Raw genomic sequence first — 19393 nt, forward strand, 5'->3', positions numbered from 1 at the left:
AAATTGTGTTTTTTATTTTTAAAATAGGATTCATACATTTTTTGTTTACTATTGGTCAAAAACAAGAAACTTTTTTTATAACAAATTAATAACTTAGAATTTGGCTTAAACTTTTATAAAAATTAAAAAAATTTTATTATATTGATTTTTTATTTTTGGTCTTTTTGAGTGCATTTTAGAAGAACATTAATTATTTATTATTTTTCATATGGTTTTAAAACAATTATGAATTTCCTCCAAGCAATAATTAGTATAATGTTTTCGTTTCATTGTCCCTCTATTTTCCGGAATTATAACTAAAAAATAATTATACAATTTAAAATATATCGATTTTATGACATCCCCAGCCGCGCCCGGCCTGGCCACCCTGTTTGCCGACCCGTCCGCTCGATAGTCTGGCAACGCCACGAAAGTCGAGTTGGCATTTGGGAGATTTTGCTGTGTTCGGACCGAAAAAATTCCCTAGTTAATTGTTCAAAAACCAGGACGACTGCTTTGGCAATCAGCAAACAAGTAAATGTATTGTTTCGTCAACTGCCAGAGAACAGTACCAAGTGCGTGTAAATAAACAAGCGATTCGTGTAAGTCAGCAGGCAGCGTAAGCTAATTAGAAGAGAAAATGGAAAGGGACATCGACACTTGTCCCCTCTCTTTCTCTTTCTCCCCATGTGTGTGTGTGTGTGTTGAGAGTGTGTGCCTGACGCACATGTGTGTGTGTGTTGACTCTCGTAATTTTGGACGTGTTTTATTTTTAAAAGAAAAACAAAATTGACAAAGACAACTGCCAAGTGTTGTTTCGCCTTATGATGGCCAGTAAAAATAATTGTGTGGTCAAGTTTTGCACGGGAACACCGGATTGCAACCCTGCGTTTGCTTCTTTTTTTGCCGAGAGCGAGAGAGCTCTCCCTCCCTGCCTCTCTCCCTCTCTCTCTCTCAACCACTGCTCCAATTTTTTTTCCCCCAAGAGAGTGTTTTCACTTTTGACTTGCACGGCAAAATATAATAAAAAAAACAAACATTGGCAAATTGGTATATATTTTAAGGCTAGTTTATGGTAAATCAAGTGCCAGAAACATCAGTGGCTTAGGAATAAAGGTAACACAATACGAAGTGCAGCCGAAAACCTGCTGCGTCAAGAGAACAACAAAAACACCAACAGCAAGAGAGCGAAACAGTGGTAACAAAACGAAGCAGAGGTGGTAGAAGAGGAAGAGCAGAGGAGTGTGGGAGCGAGAGGGGAAATGCATGGCAAACGTCCACGTAAACTTTTAACTTTTGCTTTTCCGCCTCACTGTGGCCCCATAATATACACTTTATTGCATATGGTTTAGGATTCGGCTGCGTATTTTCCATCGCTTGCCACCAAGTCCAGCTGGCGGCGAGGAGCGGCCAGTTGAAACGGGTAATTTTCCACCGAAACTGGTTTGGTTCATTGAACTGCCCCACAAAATCCACCACCCACCACCTGCGACCCCTCGGAAAAGTCCTTTCGACACCTGGAAACCTTTCAAATATCTCAGGGGACATCATACAAGAGGTCCCAACTGTAAGGGTTCCGAGCCTCTGTGGAATGTTGAAGATCTAAAACTTCCCATACAACACCTTTTTCGGGTGATAATCTTAAAAATATCTTCAAAAATGTAAAAGATGTTTAATCACTTATCAATAGGTCTTTAAAAACATGTATAAGCATGACGTTATAATGTGTTCATGAGTTGAAACAATGTCTTTTACCATACTTCCTTATCGAAACTTACAATTTTAAGGGTTTTCAAAAGACCATAAACGTTTTTAGGTAGATAATAACTTCTTGCTAATGTTATAGATCTTCCCATACAACACCTTTTTTGGTTAATAATCCTAAAAATAATACTAAAATCCACCAAAATATCTGGTTTGGAAACCAATAGGTCTTCAAAAACATTTATAAGCACGATCTTGAAGTGTGTTTATGAGTTCAAACCTTGTTTTTTTATCATACTACCCTATCAAAACTTATAAATTTAAAGGTTTTCAAAAGACCACACTTTATACAACACCATTTTGGGTTAATTATCTTAAAAACTGTCGGAATTCCCGGTGTGGCGATCTTCAAAAACATTTAAATACATGACTTGAAGTTTAAATTATACATTTAAACAATGTTATTGCCTATTTCCTTATCAAAAAATAACATTTCCTTGGAACACAGAGAATCAGAATTGATTTTGCACTGCCCAAGCAATATTATATGGAAATCGTGTAATAATGCGGTATAAATTGAAGATTATTATGGTTAATCTTCACAGTGAGTTGAAGTTCTTTAGAAAGGACATACAAATCTGAGAACCTCCCTTAAAAGATTTTAAATTATGGTTATTTTTGAGTGCCAACTGTAATTTTTAATGGGGAAAGAAGTATTTAAAATATAAAATAAATGATATAAAATAGATTTAACTAGTAGGCTTATGTATAAGTTTCTTTTGAAATGTTCTTTTGCCCATTTAATAAGTGTTAATATGTGTTTCGCTTCTCTTTTTACAGATCCAAAATGTTGCACAACAATGCGCCCTGGCTGCCACCGCATCAGCAGCAGCAGGCCCCGCAGCAACATCCTAATCCCCAGCAGCAACAGCAGTCACCTCATCCTGCCCAGCAGCAGCAGCAGCTCTACGCCAGCCAAATGTTCCAGCAACAGCAGCCAAATTACTGGCCAGAGGATCAGCAGCACCAGCACCAGCAGCAGCAGCAATCGCTGAACTACAATAACTACTTTGCGGGACAGCAGCAGCCACATCCTCTGCCACCGCAGCAGCAGCAGCTGCCACCGCAGCAACAGCAGCAGCCACAGCAGCAGCCACAGCCTACGCAGCAGCCTCACACTATCCAGCAGCAACTGTATTACCCCACTCACCAGCAGCCACAAGTGCCGGCTCCAGCGGAACCCGCTCTGGACTCGTTTGACAACAATAATAGCGGCGGCGGGGGAGGAGGCGGTGGCGGCCGCAGCGATGGCTGGGGTGATTGGGGCGATTGGAACGACAATAGCAACAATAACAATAGCATTAGCAACAGCAACGAGGCCTTGCTGGAGCCATCGGGACAACTGCTGGAGGATTCCTTCAATGTGCAGTCCTCGCCGGGCAGCTGGCAGGCCTTTGCAACCGGCAACAATGCCAACAACAATGTGGAGCTGCCGCCTCCAGCGGATCAGCAGCAGCAGCAGCAACAGCAACAGCCATTGCACCAGCAATCAACGCCTTTGTTGCAACACCAGCAGCCGCAATCGCCGCCAGAGCTGGGCCAGGAACCCGAATTGGATGCCATTGTGCCTCCCCAGGCTTTCCAGAACCAGCCAGCGGCTGTGGCACCACCACCAACATCACTGGCTTCGTTTGCCCCACCACCATCTGGTGTGGGTTCATCTCTATATGCACCTCCAGCACCTCTTGCCGGCGTGGGAGCTCCTCCAGCACCACTTGCCGGCTTGGGAGCGCCATCAGCACCGCTTGCCGGCGTGGGAGCACCACCAGCCTCGTTGGTTCCACTGGGAGCACCACCAACGGACGCTGCTGGCATAGCACCACCGGCTGCCCTGCCGCCCACTGCTGGCAATCCCTTCAAACGCTCCACGGGCCTCAACAAGCGAGTTAACATAATGGCCAATGCGGCGGGAGGGGCTCCTTCGCCACCAGCACCTGCTGCAGTTGCGCCCGCGGCACCAGTAGCCCCAGTAGCCGCAATAGCGCCAATAGCACCACCCGCTGAGCAGCTGTACGGTTTGCCAGCCGAAGCTCAAGGAGATGGTTTCAATTTATCGGCGGCACCACCTGTTGAGGCTTCAATTGGAGCACCACTAGGTGTGCCCGCTCCCATTCCTGCGCCAACCGCATCGTACTATGCACCACCACCACTGCTACAGCCTGTCCAGCCCGTGGAGCCCGACAACCAGGAGGTGTTGTCCGCTCCGAACGACGAGCGTGCCCAGTACTTGCAGACGAGTCACCTGTCCGAGCAGCTGGGCGAGGGAGAAGCGGATCAGGATGCTGGTTTGCTACCACCTCCAGGCCTGTCCCGTCTGGTCTTGGGTCAACCCGAGTTGGACTCGCAGCAGCAACGCCTGGTCACTGGAGCCACGGAGCAGCCGCCGCTCAATGTCGCCCAGGTGGCCGCCCTGCACATGCAGGAGCGTCAGGCCGATGGCGAGGACACCTCCGATGGGGAACAGCAAGTGCGCAACATACAGACGCCTCCACGTCGCGTGGTCACGGGCGTCGAGACCAATGCTCCATCCCTGAGAGAACAGCGGGAAGTGGTGCTGGATGGCGAGAATCTGGAGGATCGCGAGGCCATCCCACCACCAGCTCTGGCCGAACCTACCCCGACATCAGTACATCACAACATTCTGCCCGACGAGCCGGAACAGCTGCATCACAACAATCCGCCGCAGGCAGTGGCGCCACTCAATGCCCAGCAACCGCATCAGCAGCAACCACTGTTGCAGCAGCAGCAGCAGCAGCAGCAACACCAGCCCCATCCCAGCCAGCAGGAGAAGAAGCGTGCGGCGGTGGGACGCCGGACCAATACCTCGCTGGATTTGGAGACCGAGGACGAGTCGGATGAGTTCCTGCAGAGCGAGAGGGAGCGGGATCGCGAGCGTGAGCGCAGGGAGCTGATGGACGAGCGGCAGGGTCGTGGACGCAGCCATGGTCACTACATCTACGACGGCGAAACGGAGGACTCGGTCCGCGGTACTGGCCACCACGAGACCAAATCCCTGAGGGAAACGCAGCACAGGCGCAATCACGACTCCACGCGCTCCCGCCGCCACCAGGAACCGAAGGTGGAGCGCGAGCGGGAACGGGATAGGGAGCGTGAGCGCACCTGGCGCCGGCGGTCCAACAAGTACCACAGTGGCGGCGAGGATCAGGAGCGTTCCTACGAGCACTCGCGTCGCTTCAACAACAGCACCTACGACGGCGAGTCGGACAATCCGGAGATCAATCATCTGGGCGAGGGCGAGCTCGATGGCAGCACCGGAGGAGCCGGCGGCAGTGGTGGCCGGAGCAGCAAAGCCGGTCGCCAGCGACGCAGCGCCGCCGAGGAGGAGTTTGACGACTACGAACGGGAACGCGAACGCGATCGCCAGTACTCCAGACGCTCCGCCAAAGGGCAATCGTCGGCCGACAAATCGCGCTCCTCCGGCTCACGGAGGGGCTACGAGAATCAGGGACGTGGTGGCCGCCAGGAGGAGGGTCGGCGACGTCACCAGGATCTGCGGAACTGGGACGGTGGCTACGAGGAGTACCGCCGCAAGAGTTCGCGCAACAGCGATCTGGAGAAGGAGCGCATCAACGGCGGCAATACCAGCGCTGGCGGCGGAGCCGGTGGCTCCGGCTCGGGCAAGCGCCGCAACTACGACCAGTACGGCGTGCCAGCCGGTGCCTATGATCCGTACGGCATGTACGAGCAAATGTCGCGCAATCCACACGCCTACGCCGACATGTACGCCAAGTTCTACGGCCAGATGATCAACTCGATGACGGCCGCTGTGTCGGCGGCTGCCTCGAAGTCGGGAGTTCCTGGTGCCGCGGCGATACCTGGATTGGTGCCCGGCGCAGTTCCGGTGAGTGCCGCCCAGCTGGTGGCCGCCACCAGCGGAGCCAGTGTCAGCGGGAGCAGCGAGGCCGCCATGCTCAGGGAGCGAGAGAGGTAAGTCACCAAGTACTATATAGTTTATTATGTATTTTGTTTTTTATTTAAAGATTTATTGAACTGTTAGAGCATCCCCAGAAACTTGCAGAGATTTTTAAGGGGTTTCTTTTAGGAGGTTAGATCGCATATTCATGGTAAAGATCAGGTTTATGGGTATTAACTCAGAAATTCATAAAAAAATCGATCTTAATAAAAAAATATTATAAAAATAATCATTTTAAGTTGTTAAAAACAGTTTAGGAATCTTAAATACTGAACCTTTCCAAAACAATTGTAGGGGTCTATTTAAGAGATAAATGAGGTTTGACTTTGAATTTTACAGCCAAATCTTTTCCAAAGTAATCTGATATATACAAATTTTTAGCCGTAAAAAAAGTTTGAAAATCTTAAATACTGAGCCTTTCCAAAATTATGGTTGGAAAGTAGGTATTTTAAGAAGTGGGAAAATATATTCTTGGTATATTTCAAGTTTATGGGGCTTGACTCAGAATCTATCCTTTACTTGTGAAAAACAGTTTTAAATTCCTATATATTGAGAATTTCTAAAATTGTTAGTGTTATAAAGAAGGTTTATTTAGTGTTTTGTTTCTAGTATTTAGTATTGGTATTTAAAAAAATGGGTTTGACTCAGAATTTCACAGCAAAATCTATCCTAAAACAAATCATTTTCAAAAAACAACTTTTTAGTTGTCAAAAAAAAATTTGAAGTCTTAAATATTAAGAAATTATAAAATTGTTAGTTTTATAAAGGAGGTTTAGTATAGTATTTAGTAATTTTACGGCTTTCTTATGCATATATATTCATTAGTGTTACGTAATTATACTCGTAACTTGGGCGTGTTAAATCTCCCCTTAATGATCCATAAAATTCTGACGTTAAAAAGAGATTAAATAAATTAGATAGCATCTTATTTTGCAACCGCTAAAGGCACTATCTTGCCTAAGGTCGTGGAGTACAATGAAAAGCCATCCCCAGAATCTCTGCAAGCTTTGGATTCCAAAGTTTCGGCTGACCCGAAATCGTGTTCTCTTGCCACCGTTCCCTTAGTTTAATCCTAACCTCTAGCCTGAACCTTTTACCCGCTCCTAACCCTTTGAACTTGGAGTAGCTGTTGGTTTTCTCTCACTCGTTTGCCTTAGTTCGCTGTTGGCTAACTAAAAACTAATGACTAACAATAGTTTGTTTAACATAATAATGGGACCAACCCACCTCCCACCTCCGCCCCTTTCCCTTTCTAAGCCCCTACCCCGCCCCCTAAAATGTTGAGGTTGGACTTGGGCTTTTAATCTTATCAACTAAACTAAAATTGCTCATTTTTCGTAGTTAGTGATTAGAATCGAGGCCTCTCTCGCAGCTTTCTCTTTCCCTTGCGTTGTGCCCATTTACATGTTACTCGTACCCATTCCAATTGGATTCCCACCATCCCGGCCTTATATCATGTTCCACTTCCGATTTGTTCCCCCTCTGACGATCGTTGTGTACTACGTGTTTTACTAATTAAGCGAACAAAAAACACACAAAGAAACCCAAACAAAAACATTACAACTAATGCAAATTCGTAAATAACCGCCAAACTGTTTTCGTCTCTAACCAACAACAACAACAAAAAAAAAACAACCCAATGCACAACAAAAAACGAACAACAACATCAACAACAATGTGCGATCTGCCCAACTTCCCACCTTTCCATTGTACAACATACAGGTATACACACGCATACATAACCCAAGCCAATGAATTCCATCGCCACCAATACAAAGAGCTGATCTACCAGCAACAGCAACAGCAGCATCAGCATCCGAGGGAGGATCCTAACGCGAGTTTTAGCATTACGGAGGATAGTGCCAGTTTGTATGGATCGCGCGGAGGCTCCATCTATAACCAATACCATCCGTATCCGCTCTCCAGTGCCCGCTCGTTGAGCAATCTGAACGGCGATGGACGCACTTCCCGATCCGGACCGTATTACGCTGGTTCCGAGTGCGGTCTCGATATCAGGTGGTCAAAAAAAAAAACAAAGAAAAAAAAGAGTGTTAAGACAACCAACATGGCAAAGGATCCACACTTTGGCAAGCCAAAGATCTTGTATATCCTTGCAGTTATACCAGAAATGCACCTTAGTGCTTTTTTTAAGCAAGTTCCTTAACGAGTTGGTAATTTCATCCTGAAAAACGATCTATCTTGATTAATGAATTGGAAAAATAATGAGTTTTATTATAAATGTGTTCCAATTCCGGTTATAAATGATAGCTTATTCCAAAAACGCTTTGCTTATCCTTCAATGATCTAATATAAATATTGAGTTCTATTATATTTAGTATCTAGTATCACTTTAAAAAGTACCTAAAATATTCCAAAATGGTGTAAAGGTCACACTATATACAAAATTCTGCAAGGGTATACGAACAACAAATTTTTTTTTAAATCAAACTAAACTGAAATTAATTCTGCTGTCCCAAAAAAAAAACTAAACCCACTCTCGCTTTCTCTTACTCTCCTGCGAAGCTTTGCGCTGTCATCTAGGCAAAATTGAAATCCACCAAACCACCTGTCCTCCTCACCCACTCTGTCCATCTCTGTCGCACGCACTCTCCTGCTGCTTTGGAAAATCGTTTCATCGCTTTGTCTCTGTCTAGAACAGATGATCTCTCGACTGCTGTCTCTGTCTCACTTTTTTGATGGTTGGGTTCAGGGAACTCGCTTTTGTAATTCTATTATGATCCACTTGGTATTATTGATCATTTTGTGTGTGATCTCTGAATTATTAGTATTATTATACCATTCTGGTATCACTAAATACTAAATTTTATTAATATTGTGTAAGCCTACCTTAATAATCAAGAGAATGGCTTATTTTTTGAAGCAAGAATGAAACAATCCTATAAATAATAGTAATCTCTATGGTAAACAAAATTTAAATATTAAAAAGTTTTTTCAATTTAAAAAGTGCAGTTAAAGAATTATTTAAAACAAAGGTCAACCCTCTAAAATGATAATTACTATTTTACCAAAATTTTGGAAGGGCAGGGGATTTATAAATAATTTTAATAGCCTTTTTTGGGTAAACTAGGTATTATAATATTCTTCATAGTTATGGTAAAACTGCTTGGGATTTCAAAGGGCCTGTGGCATCATTTCCCCAAGTGGCATGCAGTGGGAACTGTTGAAATGTACTTCGCTGATGGGTTCTTTCTCCCCCATTCCACTATAAGCCCCTATACCTTATCCCCCAAACCTGATCTCTCGGAATCCCCAACTCCCCCTTTCGATTTTGCATGATCTTTTGGTTATTTCTTTCTTTGAAAGCTTATTTTTCTCTACCACTGTACTAACTCCCATGCTTTTGTGATCCACCGCAGAGCTGCTGCCGAGGCGGCACCCTCGACCTATGGAGGCGTGGCTGGAACCGCTGGAACGGTGACCACCACCGCGGTGGCTCGTCCGCCGCGCAGACGCACGCCCCTGCAGTTCAACCGGCCGCACTTGGTGGCCTCGTACGCGATGAGTCTGCTGCTGAAGGTGAAGCCCAAGTACGCGGGACGCGGACGTCTGCGCAACGACGTGGAGGTGGCACCACCGCGCATCCGCGACGGCACGAGCAGCCTGCTGCGCATGTATCCGGGTCCCCTGCAGGGCCGCAAGCTGCACAAGGACAAGATCATCAGTTTCTGCAAGGAGCAGATCCGCCTGGGGCCCACCAAGGGCTGCACGGCGCTGTATGCCACGCAGAAGAAGCCGCAGGGCAGCGTGGTCAAGTACCGGGCCTCACATGCCCTCATGTGGCACCTGCTCATACTGCTGCTGCGCCAGAATGGGGTGAGTTTGGATTAGGTGTCCTAATTTTCATAGATCTAATCATTGCCTTCTATCCATGCAGTACATTGCCGACACGGATGTGGGCGACCTGTTGCTGGAGAACCAGCAGGAGTATCCCTACGATCCCAGCGAATACGAGGCGGAGAACGAGCCAGAAGTGGAGGCTGAGCCAGAGGCTGCTCCAGCCTCCGACAAGGCAGTAGAATCGGATACGGAGAACGCATCCGCGACAGCAGCTGTCACGCCAGAGGAAGCACCTGCCGTGGGAGCAGCAGGTGGCGCAGCCAATGGCGTGGAAGTGGGAGCTACAGCGACGCCCCTATCGGAGCAGGCGGCCACGGACAAGTTCCGCAGCTATGTGCTGCGCGGAAATGTGGAGGAGGCCCTGCAATGGGCCACCGACAATGGCCTGTGGACGCATGCCTTCTTCCTGGCCCTCTACGAGGATCGCTATGCCCTGACAGACGTGGCCCAGAAGTTCCTTAATCGCGCCATCAAGGCCAACGATCCGCTGCAGACGCTCTACCAAATGAAGAGCTGCCAGACGCCGGCATGCGTCAGCCAGCTGAGGGACGAGCAGTGGGGCGACTGGCGATCGCATCTCTCCATTCTGGTGACCAACAAGAGCCGCCAGCCGGAGTACGATCGCAGCTCGGTGGTAGCGCTGGGCGACACGCTCTTCCAGCGCGGCGACATCTATGCAGCGCACTTCTGCTATCTGGTGGCCCAGGAGGAGTTCGGCCGCTACGACAGCTCGGCCACAGAGCTGACCACCCTGACAGCCAATGTGCCCAGGTGGGTTGAGCTTTCTATTTACTTTCGGCTTCCCTACTTACCCTCGTTTTTGAACTACAGGCTCATCCTCTTGGGCTCCTCGCACTACAAGCACTTCAATGAGTTCGCCAGCAACGAGGCCATCATCATGACCGAGATCTACGAGTACGCGCGCTCGCTGTTCGATCCCAAGTTCAGCATTGCCCACTTCCAGCACTACAAGTTCCTGCTGGCCACCAGGATTCTCGATTACGGCCAGCACTTCCGCTGCACCAATTACTTGGAGCAAATCGCCCGGCACATTGAACTGAAGCCGGAGAGCTACGACAGCGATTTCATCCAAAGGGTAGGCTTCTTGTTTGTAGTTTTATAAAGAATATTGCTAACTCTTCTATTACTTTTGCAGGTCTGCGGGTTGGCCGAACGCCTACGCTACCACGATCCCATCCTGATCAACCGTGTGTCCTTTGCCAGTCCCCCAAATGCCACCAGCAAGGATAGCGCTGCTCCCGAGGAGAAGGCCTGGTTGCGCCAGCTGCGATCCCTAGCCGATGTGGTGGGTCAACTATAGGAAAACTATCTACTATAGAAAAGCCACTAAATGCAATGTGTATTCCCAACAGCAGCAGCAGCCAGAGCAGCTGCATCAGCTGCAGCAGGAGAAGCAGATCCAGCAGCAGCAGAACGACATAGACCAGCAGTTCGCCGAGGTGAACAAGCAGTTCCGGGAGCTGAACATGCAATACGATGGTGGCAATCTGGAGAACACGCTGCAGCAGCCAGTGCCTGCGCCAGTGGAACAGCAGCCAGTGCAGCCAGGGCTGCCGGAAGCGCACCAACAGCCGGCACAGCCATACTATGAGCCACCAGCAGCAGCCCAGGCGACGGGCGAGACGGATGCCTATGGCCAGGGCCAGCAGCCCTACTATGACCCGGCACAGATGCAGTACGATCCCAATGCAGTTCAGCACCCATACGATCCGAATGCGGGCCACCATCAGTACGAACAGCAGCCGCCGACCGGCGGCTATGGTCAAGCAGAACCTGCCACGGAGGCCTATCAACCGGGTCAAGCGGCAGATGCAGCTGCTGCTCAGCCAGGCTATGGCTATGACTACTGGTCGGGCACACAGCAGCCGCCGTATGGCGATGAGGTAGGTGCAGGAACCGGTTTTACCGAGGAAACCCTCTGTATGGCCATTTAAGACATTTCTTAGCTGAGAGATGCCTTTTTCTAAGTTTCCTTAAAAATAGTCTTATCCTTACTATAAGTTTGGTTTACAGAGGGTTGTTCCCTGTTTGCTTCTTTATCTTTATCATTTATCTTAAGTTGATCTATGTGTATAAGCCGTACTTGTCTATTATTACGTTTTAGTTTTGTACTTTATGGTTTCCGTGTTTACGCCTTAAGTTTTTGATCTGTCTTGAACTTGTGTTATAGCCAAGCAAGTAGGACTCGCCAAATTGCTAACAAGTTTCTATCACATTGCACACACACACAAACCACACCGAAAACAAAAATATAAAAACACGCTTCTATTCAACTGGAAATGCAGCCGAATGAGAGTCAAGCTGCCTTAAAGGATCATCGGGAGGAGGAGCAGGAGGAGGAGGAGGAGCAGGAGGAGCAGGAGTCGCAGCATGAGCAGCAGCTACTGCAGCAGGCACAGCAGCAGCAGTTGCAACGCGTCAAGCTGCAGCAGGAGCAGCATACGCGCAGCAATGGCGCTGCCATGGGCAACAATCGCTTCAAGTCGAACGCCTTGAAGCAGGAAAAGAGCAGCACGGCATTGCGCAAAAGGCAAGAGGCGTCGCGAACAGCGAGCATAGCGGCGGCGGCAGCAGCCATTGCCCAGATAACACCAGCAACACATGCAGCAGCAGCAGCAGCAGGAGCGACGACAGCAGCAACATCGGCGGCAAAGGCATTCAATTTGAATGATGTAAGTAGCTATTCCAACACAAATAAACGACATCAAGCTACCAGCAACAGCAGCAGCAATCGCAGCAGCAGCAAAGCAACAGCAGCAGCAACAGCAGTCGCAACAGCAACCACTGTCGCTGCTCTTCCTAACCAAGCACTAAGTTGTAGAAAGCCTAACAGCCAAAATAGCCCCTACTTAGCCACGCCCAAAACGCTTACAACGCCCACGCGTTTCGTTGCCGCCAAGACGGCCACGGTTACAGCCACGCCCACAGCGCCCACAGCGCCCACCACCTCGACGACCACGTCGTCGTCCCTAGCTGCCCGCGGATCGTCGAGCACCAAGCGGGTTAACTTTAACCTGCCCTCGACCATAGCCGAATCGGAGCAGGAATTCGAGCATGAACTGGACTTTGCAGACGACGACGACGAGGAGGAGGAGGCGGCGGCGGCGGCCGCTGCGGCGGTGGGGCATTCGATGGCCTTGGCCCAGGCCAAACCCAGTGGTCACCTCTCGCGGAAGCCGCACATTGTCTTCAACGGCACCTATCCCATTGACATGCCCCTCACAGCCCAGGGGCAGAGCCAACTGAAGGGCAGCACCTATGACCCGGAGGCCAATGCGGATCGCGGTGACCTGCAGCGCTATAGGAACTACATGCTCCACGACTATGTGATCGATGAGGATGCCGAGGGCGAGGAGCAGGCCGAGGATGAGGAGGATGAGTACGCGGACGAGGATCTGTTCCCCTATGGCGAAGACGATGAGAGCTACGATGACGCGGACTACTATACCCATGAGCTGCTCAACAAGTATGGCATTATACCAGGCAAGGAGGCGGGAGGAGGAGGAGGAGCAGGAGGACGGAGGGCTGAGAGAACTCCAGCTTCGGTGGAGGCAGCCACGGGCTCCGCCTCGCAGCCGCAGCATGTGTGGTCCATGGAGGAGCTGATAGCCAATCCGGGCATACCGCTAAACTACAAGAAGATGTGCTCCGAGGTGGAGCACAGCCTGAGTCGGTTCGAGAGCTATCTGGACAGCAAGAAGGAGCACCAGCAGCTGCCATCGCCGGCAGCAGCAGTGCGCACCTTCGACATCGATGCGCCCACGCGCAGGGGCCACCGGAGCAGTGCTCCGCCAGCCAATGCTGGCCTGGCGCTTAGAACTAAGAAGAAATTGTAAAAACGAACTCACAAAAGGAGTCAAACAAATGTCCCCAAAGATCAGTATTTATGAAAGCAAAGGGGAGCAGGGGCAACGCTGCTTTTCCCCTCCTCTTTGTGGGTGCTCTCTGTGTACCTGGAGCTTGTCTTGTTAGCGGTTAAAAATCTAGAGTTAGTCTGTAAGGCCCCTGAGCAATCTCTGTAAACACTAAGCCCTACGTACTACCGAGTTGATTGTGAGCCAGAGTTTTTTGACTGCGCCAGTTTATTTGCCATGTTTATTCGTTGTTCGTTCGATTCGATTTGACTAACCCACTTAACCACTCTCTGTTACTAACCAGCCTAAACACTATGACCTATGACTTATGCCTGAAACCGATTGCTTCTCGCAGTAGACTAATCCAATGCCATTTCTTAACTCCAACTTCGATCTCGCACCACGAACCACGAACAGCTGCAGCAGCAGGCGCGCCCGGCCATTTCCATGCCCAAGTCCAAGAGCTATGGGGATGAGGACGACGGTGGTGCGGGTGGTGCGGCACATCCTGGCCAGAAGCCCTCGCTGCGAGGCGCCGCCTCTGAGGCCTCCGGCAAGCAGCAGGCCACGGGCAAGCCGGCCAACTCTGGCGGGGATCTTGGGTGAGCTTTTATGAGATATGATGTGTGATTGATAGGTTGTTAAACTAGTCTTTTCCCCCCTTTTAAAGTGGACCGGGAAATCAGAATTCGGGCTGGTTCGGCGGCCTCTGGAACAAGCTGTCGCTGAAGCCGAAGAACCAAATGATCCTGCCGGACGACAAGAATCCCACCATCGTGTGGGACAAGGAGCGCAAATGCTGGACCAACACCGAGGGCAATGGCGAGGAGGTGGAGAGCTTCAAGCCGCCGCCCAAGATGAGCGAACTGGGCATGGGCCTGCCTCAAGGAGGACCACCAGCAGCTCCGGCGGGCTTGGGCGCCAATCCTCTTGGCGGCCACCAGGCCACACCCTTGATGGATCAGCAGCCTCCGCAGCCGCAGCCTCAGATGTACGGCAGTCCCATTGACTACACGGCTGCGCCGGCTGCACCCGAGCTGATGCCCACGGTTCCATCGCCGGCGCCACTTCCTGTCCCATCACCTGCTCCGGCAGCGGCAGCCGCGGCGGCGCCCAATCCCGCGGCCACGCCCGGCGGACCCCAGCCCAAGCTGCAGTCGAACATGTTCAAGATGCAACGCAACCGCAGTAAGTGGGCTGTCCATTCTTAGGGAAAAATGGGTCTAGGGAATTGGGTCAATTTTTAATTCGTGTCACTTATCTATTTAGGGTTTTGCTCTTTCAAAATGTAGATATGAATTAGTATTTTAAAAACGGAATGTTTTTTAATATAATTAAACTAATCTAGATTTAAAACCTGCAAACCTACCAAAAAATAGCTCGCGAATTCTTCAGATTCATTTTCGAAAATACCAAAAAACCACAGCGAATTCTTCAGATTAATTTTAAAAATTCCAAAAAATGTCACGAAAATTCGTTAGATTCATTTTTAAAAAATCCAATGTAGTGTAATAAAAATAAGTATTTTGCTTTCCTTTTTTTCATAAATGAGGTAGTAAAAACACTTTCAAATGCACGCCTTTGACTTAAAAGGCTCAACAGGTTGTTGGATTGGAAAATTTGGGTTTTCTTTTGGTGGTTTCAAATTCGTTTATACAAATTACAATTTACAAGTAAATGATATTTTTTATATTGAAAAATTAGACTAGGTTTAAAGTTCTAAATAAAAAAAAAGTTTTTCTCGCGAATTCTTGAGATTTATTTTAGAAATTGTTTTAAAAAAGGTTTAATACAAATATTTTCGATGAATTTTTTTAAAAGAAAATCATTGAGGTAGGTTTATATATATTTAATAAGCAAAGAAACCGTAGTAAGTTGACTACTTATTTAAAAAATATATATTTGACTCGGATTTAACAAATCATCATACGGCATACATCACTTTGCAGTTTTTCCTAGATACGAATTACAACAGGAAAATTTAATTTAACAAGAAAAGAATTTTTTTTATGACTTACATATTTTCTAAATTACTTGGTTAAATTTCAAAAGTAAAAAAAATAATCCCGCGAATTCTTGAGATCCTTTATACAAAATTACTTTCTAATCCTTTTTTTTTAAGAATTTCGTTAGGTTGTTGATCATTTATGGTTCCTTACTGATCCTTTCTCACCCTTGCCCTTTGCAGCGCTGAAGAACTCCTACGTGGACGTGTTCAATCCCTCGGGGGCGCCCATGTCGGCGGCGCCGGAGAGCGTGCTGGCCCCCATAATGGCGCCGGCGGCGGTGCCCCAGGGCGGTTTCTTTGTGCCCGGAGCGGCGCCCGCCCACCAGCAGTAGGCGGTCCCAGTGGGGACAGCCAGAAGCGGGATCAGGAGCAGCAACAGGCGTGCATGGATGGAGGAGGAGGAGGGCGAGGATGAGGACGACGGGACGACGGGAAGAAAGGGCTGCCCACAAATGCCAACCAGATGTGAGTTGACACAGCTGAAGGCGAATGAGGCCTGATTGATGGGCTTACTCTTTCGTTGCAGCAGCACTTCGAAACTACGTAAAAAAGAAGGAAAACCTTTTTGAACGAACGCTACCACACACACGCACACACAGTCATGCATAAAATAAACACACACGCATCCACACGAGAAGAGGCCACTTTCCAGCAGGGGAAACGTTGGTCCTACGATCCCTCCCAGCCTCTGAACTTGTCGTTGAACCTCTGTCGTCTGTCTGTCTGTCGTCTATCGTCTATCGTCTACCGTCTACCGTCTATCTTTCTGTGTGTGTCGCCCTCTTGAACTAACTCACCTAACTCGAAATTAAACGTCTAATCTAAGCATGCGAGTGTGTGTGGGTGAGTGTGCGCTCGGTGTCCTAACGTTTAGTGAATGATTAACCGAGGAGGCGAGGAAGAAAGCGATTTATGTACGACTAGCGAATTATATATGTAAATTTTCTCTATGTAAACTATACGCCCCCGAGACCCCGAGGCCCCGAGGCCCCTCTATATCCGCCACCCTCTACTCCCCCGATTTCTGTTCATATACATGTTTTCTTTGTATGTTGCATAGTTCTTACGATTATTTTTTGTTTAGCTGTACGAACATGTATGCGCAGGAGGTCAGACATTCGGACATTGATTCGGAATTCACCCCGATTATGTGTGCATCGCTGTATTTCCCCCATCTGAATACTATTTAAATGTACTACCGATCTATGCGTATGTTTTCCATAGACTACACCACTGATATTGCATTGCTGATAGGCGATTCCTTTCTCGATGTACTCTCCCTCCCCCTCTCTGTGTCTCCCCCCCCAAAACGATTGGTGTGAAATATGCAAATGATTCCAATTATATATATATATATATTTATAAACGTATCTTTAGAACAATCTAAATGGTTTTCTCCTGTTTTTTTTGTACTTTTTGTTTGAATTTTAAAATGCATTTTTAAAATGTTTATTTGTTAGAACTTGTTTGTTTATGCTTTAATTCTTAATTTTAATAATATGTGAAAAAATAATAACTGGTGCAGGCAAAAAAAGAAAAAGAAGTAGGCAAGGAATGGAAGAGGAGTGAAAGCAAGTGAAGTAATGAAATTATATAGGCATATACTGGCACACATATGTATTATGTACAAATCGAAAAGCTAATTGGTATATCGAAATTAAAGTAGAAATCCTCCGAGCAGGGTAAACTGCTGTGCATTGGCCACGAACCCTGTACTCAAAAGTGTACACAAATTACGATTAACCCCCCCGCAAGGCTCTGTAATTTGATTTTTCCCACTTCTTTATACATACATAATATTATGATGATCACGATTGATTGATGGGTATAATATGAGGATGTTGACAGTGACGGAACTAGGTCGAACGAAGTGTGGTATGAATTCTTTATGTTTAAATTAGCCTAAAATACAAATTAAATCAAATGCGTACGAGAAAATACAACATTTATGTAAAAATATAAGAGCTACTTGTTTTATTTACTAAATTATCAGTGGTTAAGGTGGCCAGGGTGGCCTTTCAGGTTACTGGATTCCTTTTTATGAATGCTGAGCAGTGGAACGCTGCCCTAAGCCCTGGGATCCTGTGCTCTGTTGAACTCTTGGCAAGCCTCCAGGCTCTGGCTTTGTTTCTACAGCTCCGCGTGTTCTCTGTAAAGTGCCTCGAATTCCTCGTCGTCCTCAGGCTCACTGACATCTTCGCCAGCAAAGGCTGCAGCCAGATCGTGGTAGACATCATGTGGCTCATCTGCATCCTCTTGAATGGGAGTTGCATTGCTCGGTGGCTCTGGTTTGGCTTTGGTTAAAGGCGGCTCCTCCTCCTCCAGTTCATCACCTAAAAATGTTAGAAACAAATAAGTAATATTTATAGAATACGATTTTTTTTAAATTTAAAGTAAATTATTAAAATTTAAATAGGTTTTTGATTTGCTAAATAATTTTATGAGAATAATGCAAAAATAAAGCCAGACTTAACACTTATAAAACCAACACTAAGTTAAGCTAAGTTTGATATAAAAAAAACACTCGAAATTTAGAAACAATATGATTTTTTTTCTGAATTTCTATTGAAAAACTAAACTATAAATGCGATTGAACAAATAAAAATGATTTCGAACCTTTAAACATTTTTATGTTAAATAAAAACAATAAATAATTTATATACATAAAAAACGGAAATCGAAAAGACCTTCTCTACTTTATAATCAAAAAGTCTTCGATTCCTAAAATGTTATGGAATATTTAGGTTTAAAATATTTTTAAAAATCTTGTCAGTTAAAGAGGTAACTTCACGGCTCAAAGGTGGGACCTAAAAGTCCCAATAAATTCCCAAAATTAAAAATAAATTAATAATAACTAAAGACCAAGCAAAACCTACTGCTGTCGATGGCTTCGTGGCCGCCCGGTGGCCTCGGTTCGTAGGTAACGAAGATGGTGGGGAACTCCACGATGGTCTTGCCGGCCAGGTTCTCGCCCAGCGTTTTGGTCGCCTCCAGGCGGTAGCATCTCGTGGAGCTGCGGCGCACGCCCTCGGCTCTCAGCCAGAAACTCAGCTGGCCAATGCCGGCAGTCTGGTGGTTTTCCAGCAGTCTGCGGTGATCCCTCGCCGTTTCCTGCTGCAGATCCACATACTTGAGGACCAGGTCGGACAGGATGACCTCCTCGTCGCACCGATCGTCCACGAAGCGGGCCACAGCCCGCGGCTGCTGCGCCTCGAGCGGAATGTTGGCGAAGAGCCACTCGACGCGCCAGTAGAAGCGGCCCAGCTTCCAGTTCAGGTACGTGGTGTTCTCCTTGTGCCGGCTGAAGTTCTCCAGCTGCAGGCGCAGATTGATGTTGCGCTTCCTGGCCGCCGTTCGCATCCGGTGCTGGGCCACCGGGAGATTGCGCTGGTCGTGGGTGAATCGCTTGCACCGATCGGTCTTGCGATTCTCCGCGTAGCGGGTGCACTCCTCCAGGAAGCAGTAGTCGCTCATGAACTCGCGCGACGTCATCTCGCTGAGGGGCACGAACTTGGTGCGGTCCCGCTGGCCATCGCAGGCGAGCTCCTTCTTGTGGATCTGGACGCAGGGCAGGCTGCAGGTCTTCACCTCGCACTTGGGGCACGCGTAGCGCGCCTCCTTGGCGGCGCACACCTCGCACATGCCCAGGCGAAGGGTGCTACGGACATTGTGGCTTTATAATGATGGTTTGGAAGGTCAGGAGTCGGAGGTTACCTGGTCTTCGTGCTGGTCTCCGCTGCCATCGCAAGTTAATTTAAATTGCAACTGAAGCCGCGTGTTGCCATTGTTTACAACCGACTGTGCTGGATGCCTTGGCTTGGCTAGAAAAAGTATCTTTCAGAAATAGCTAGATGTTAGGTTAAGAAAATGTATTTATTTAATTGCGCTTTTACTTTAAAAAGTGCCTTAAATTGTTGAATAATAGTTAACAAAATTTAATAAATGCGATAGATTCAAAATTATTTAAAAAATTCT

The 19393-nt window shown here is 47.6% G+C and overlaps 2 protein-coding genes across 11 annotated transcripts; one reads left to right on the forward strand and one right to left on the reverse strand.

Annotated features, from left to right (window-relative positions):
* The first annotated feature begins 391 nt into the window (after positions 1 to 391).
* LOC108033826 (protein transport protein Sec16A) lies at positions 392 to 17380 on the forward strand. 10 transcript variants are annotated; one of them, XM_044093713.2, is made up of 13 exons: positions 392 to 581; positions 2524 to 5691; positions 7400 to 7693; positions 9055 to 9511; positions 9573 to 10306; positions 10367 to 10631; positions 10692 to 10841; positions 10909 to 11439; positions 11842 to 12228; positions 13828 to 14012; positions 14081 to 14598; positions 15599 to 15883; positions 15945 to 17380. In XM_044093713.2, the coding sequence occupies exons 2-12, from the start codon at positions 2531 to 2533 to the stop codon at positions 15748 to 15750; spliced, it is 6834 nt and encodes a 2277-aa protein (XP_043949648.1). In that variant the 5' UTR covers positions 392 to 581; positions 2524 to 2530; the 3' UTR covers positions 15751 to 15883; positions 15945 to 17380. The 10 variants fall into 10 exon arrangements, with proteins under 10 accessions (XP_043949648.1, XP_043949649.1, XP_043949650.1 ...); XM_044093714.2 differs by having other exon boundaries at positions 15948 to 17380; XM_044093715.2 differs by having other exon boundaries at positions 10912 to 11439.
* On the reverse strand, positions 17378 to 19241 carry LOC108027707 (box C/D snoRNA protein 1). Its single transcript, XM_017099292.3, has 3 exons — positions 19133 to 19241; positions 18295 to 19076; positions 17378 to 17751 (listed from the first exon to the last, which is right to left on the reverse strand). The coding sequence occupies exons 1-3, from the start codon at positions 19159 to 19161 to the stop codon at positions 17549 to 17551; spliced, it is 1014 nt and encodes a 337-aa protein (XP_016954781.1). The 5' UTR covers positions 19162 to 19241; the 3' UTR covers positions 17378 to 17548.
* Between the last annotated feature and the right edge of the window lie 152 nt (positions 19242 to 19393).

This window comes from Drosophila biarmipes, chromosome X (assembly GCF_025231255.1).
Source record: "Drosophila biarmipes strain raj3 chromosome X, RU_DBia_V1.1, whole genome shotgun sequence".
Classification (NCBI taxonomy): Eukaryota; Metazoa; Arthropoda; class Insecta; order Diptera; family Drosophilidae; genus Drosophila; species Drosophila biarmipes.

Coding starts and splice junctions, on each gene's coding strand:
- LOC108033826 (XM_050890629.1), top strand. CDS start 2,531: ATGTTGCACAACAATGCGCCCTGGCTGCCACCGCATCAGCAGCAGCAG. Junction 10,307..10,366: donor CTGACAGCCAATGTGCCCAG/GTGGGTTGAGCT, acceptor TTTGAACTACAG/GCTCATCCTCTTGGGCTCCT. Junction 10,842..10,908: donor TGCGATCCCTAGCCGATGTG/GTGGGTCAACTA, acceptor TATTCCCAACAG/CAGCAGCAGCCAGAGCAGCT.
- LOC108027707 (XM_017099292.3), bottom strand. CDS start 19,161: ATGGCAGCGGAGACCAGCACGAAGACCAG. Junction 19,077..19,132: donor GAGACCAGCACGAAGACCAG/GTAACCTCCGAC, acceptor CAATGTCCGTAG/CACCCTTCGCCTGGGCATGT. Junction 17,752..18,294: donor CCACGAAGCCATCGACAGCA/GTAGGTTTTGCT, acceptor TAACATTTTTAG/GTGATGAACTGGAGGAGGAG.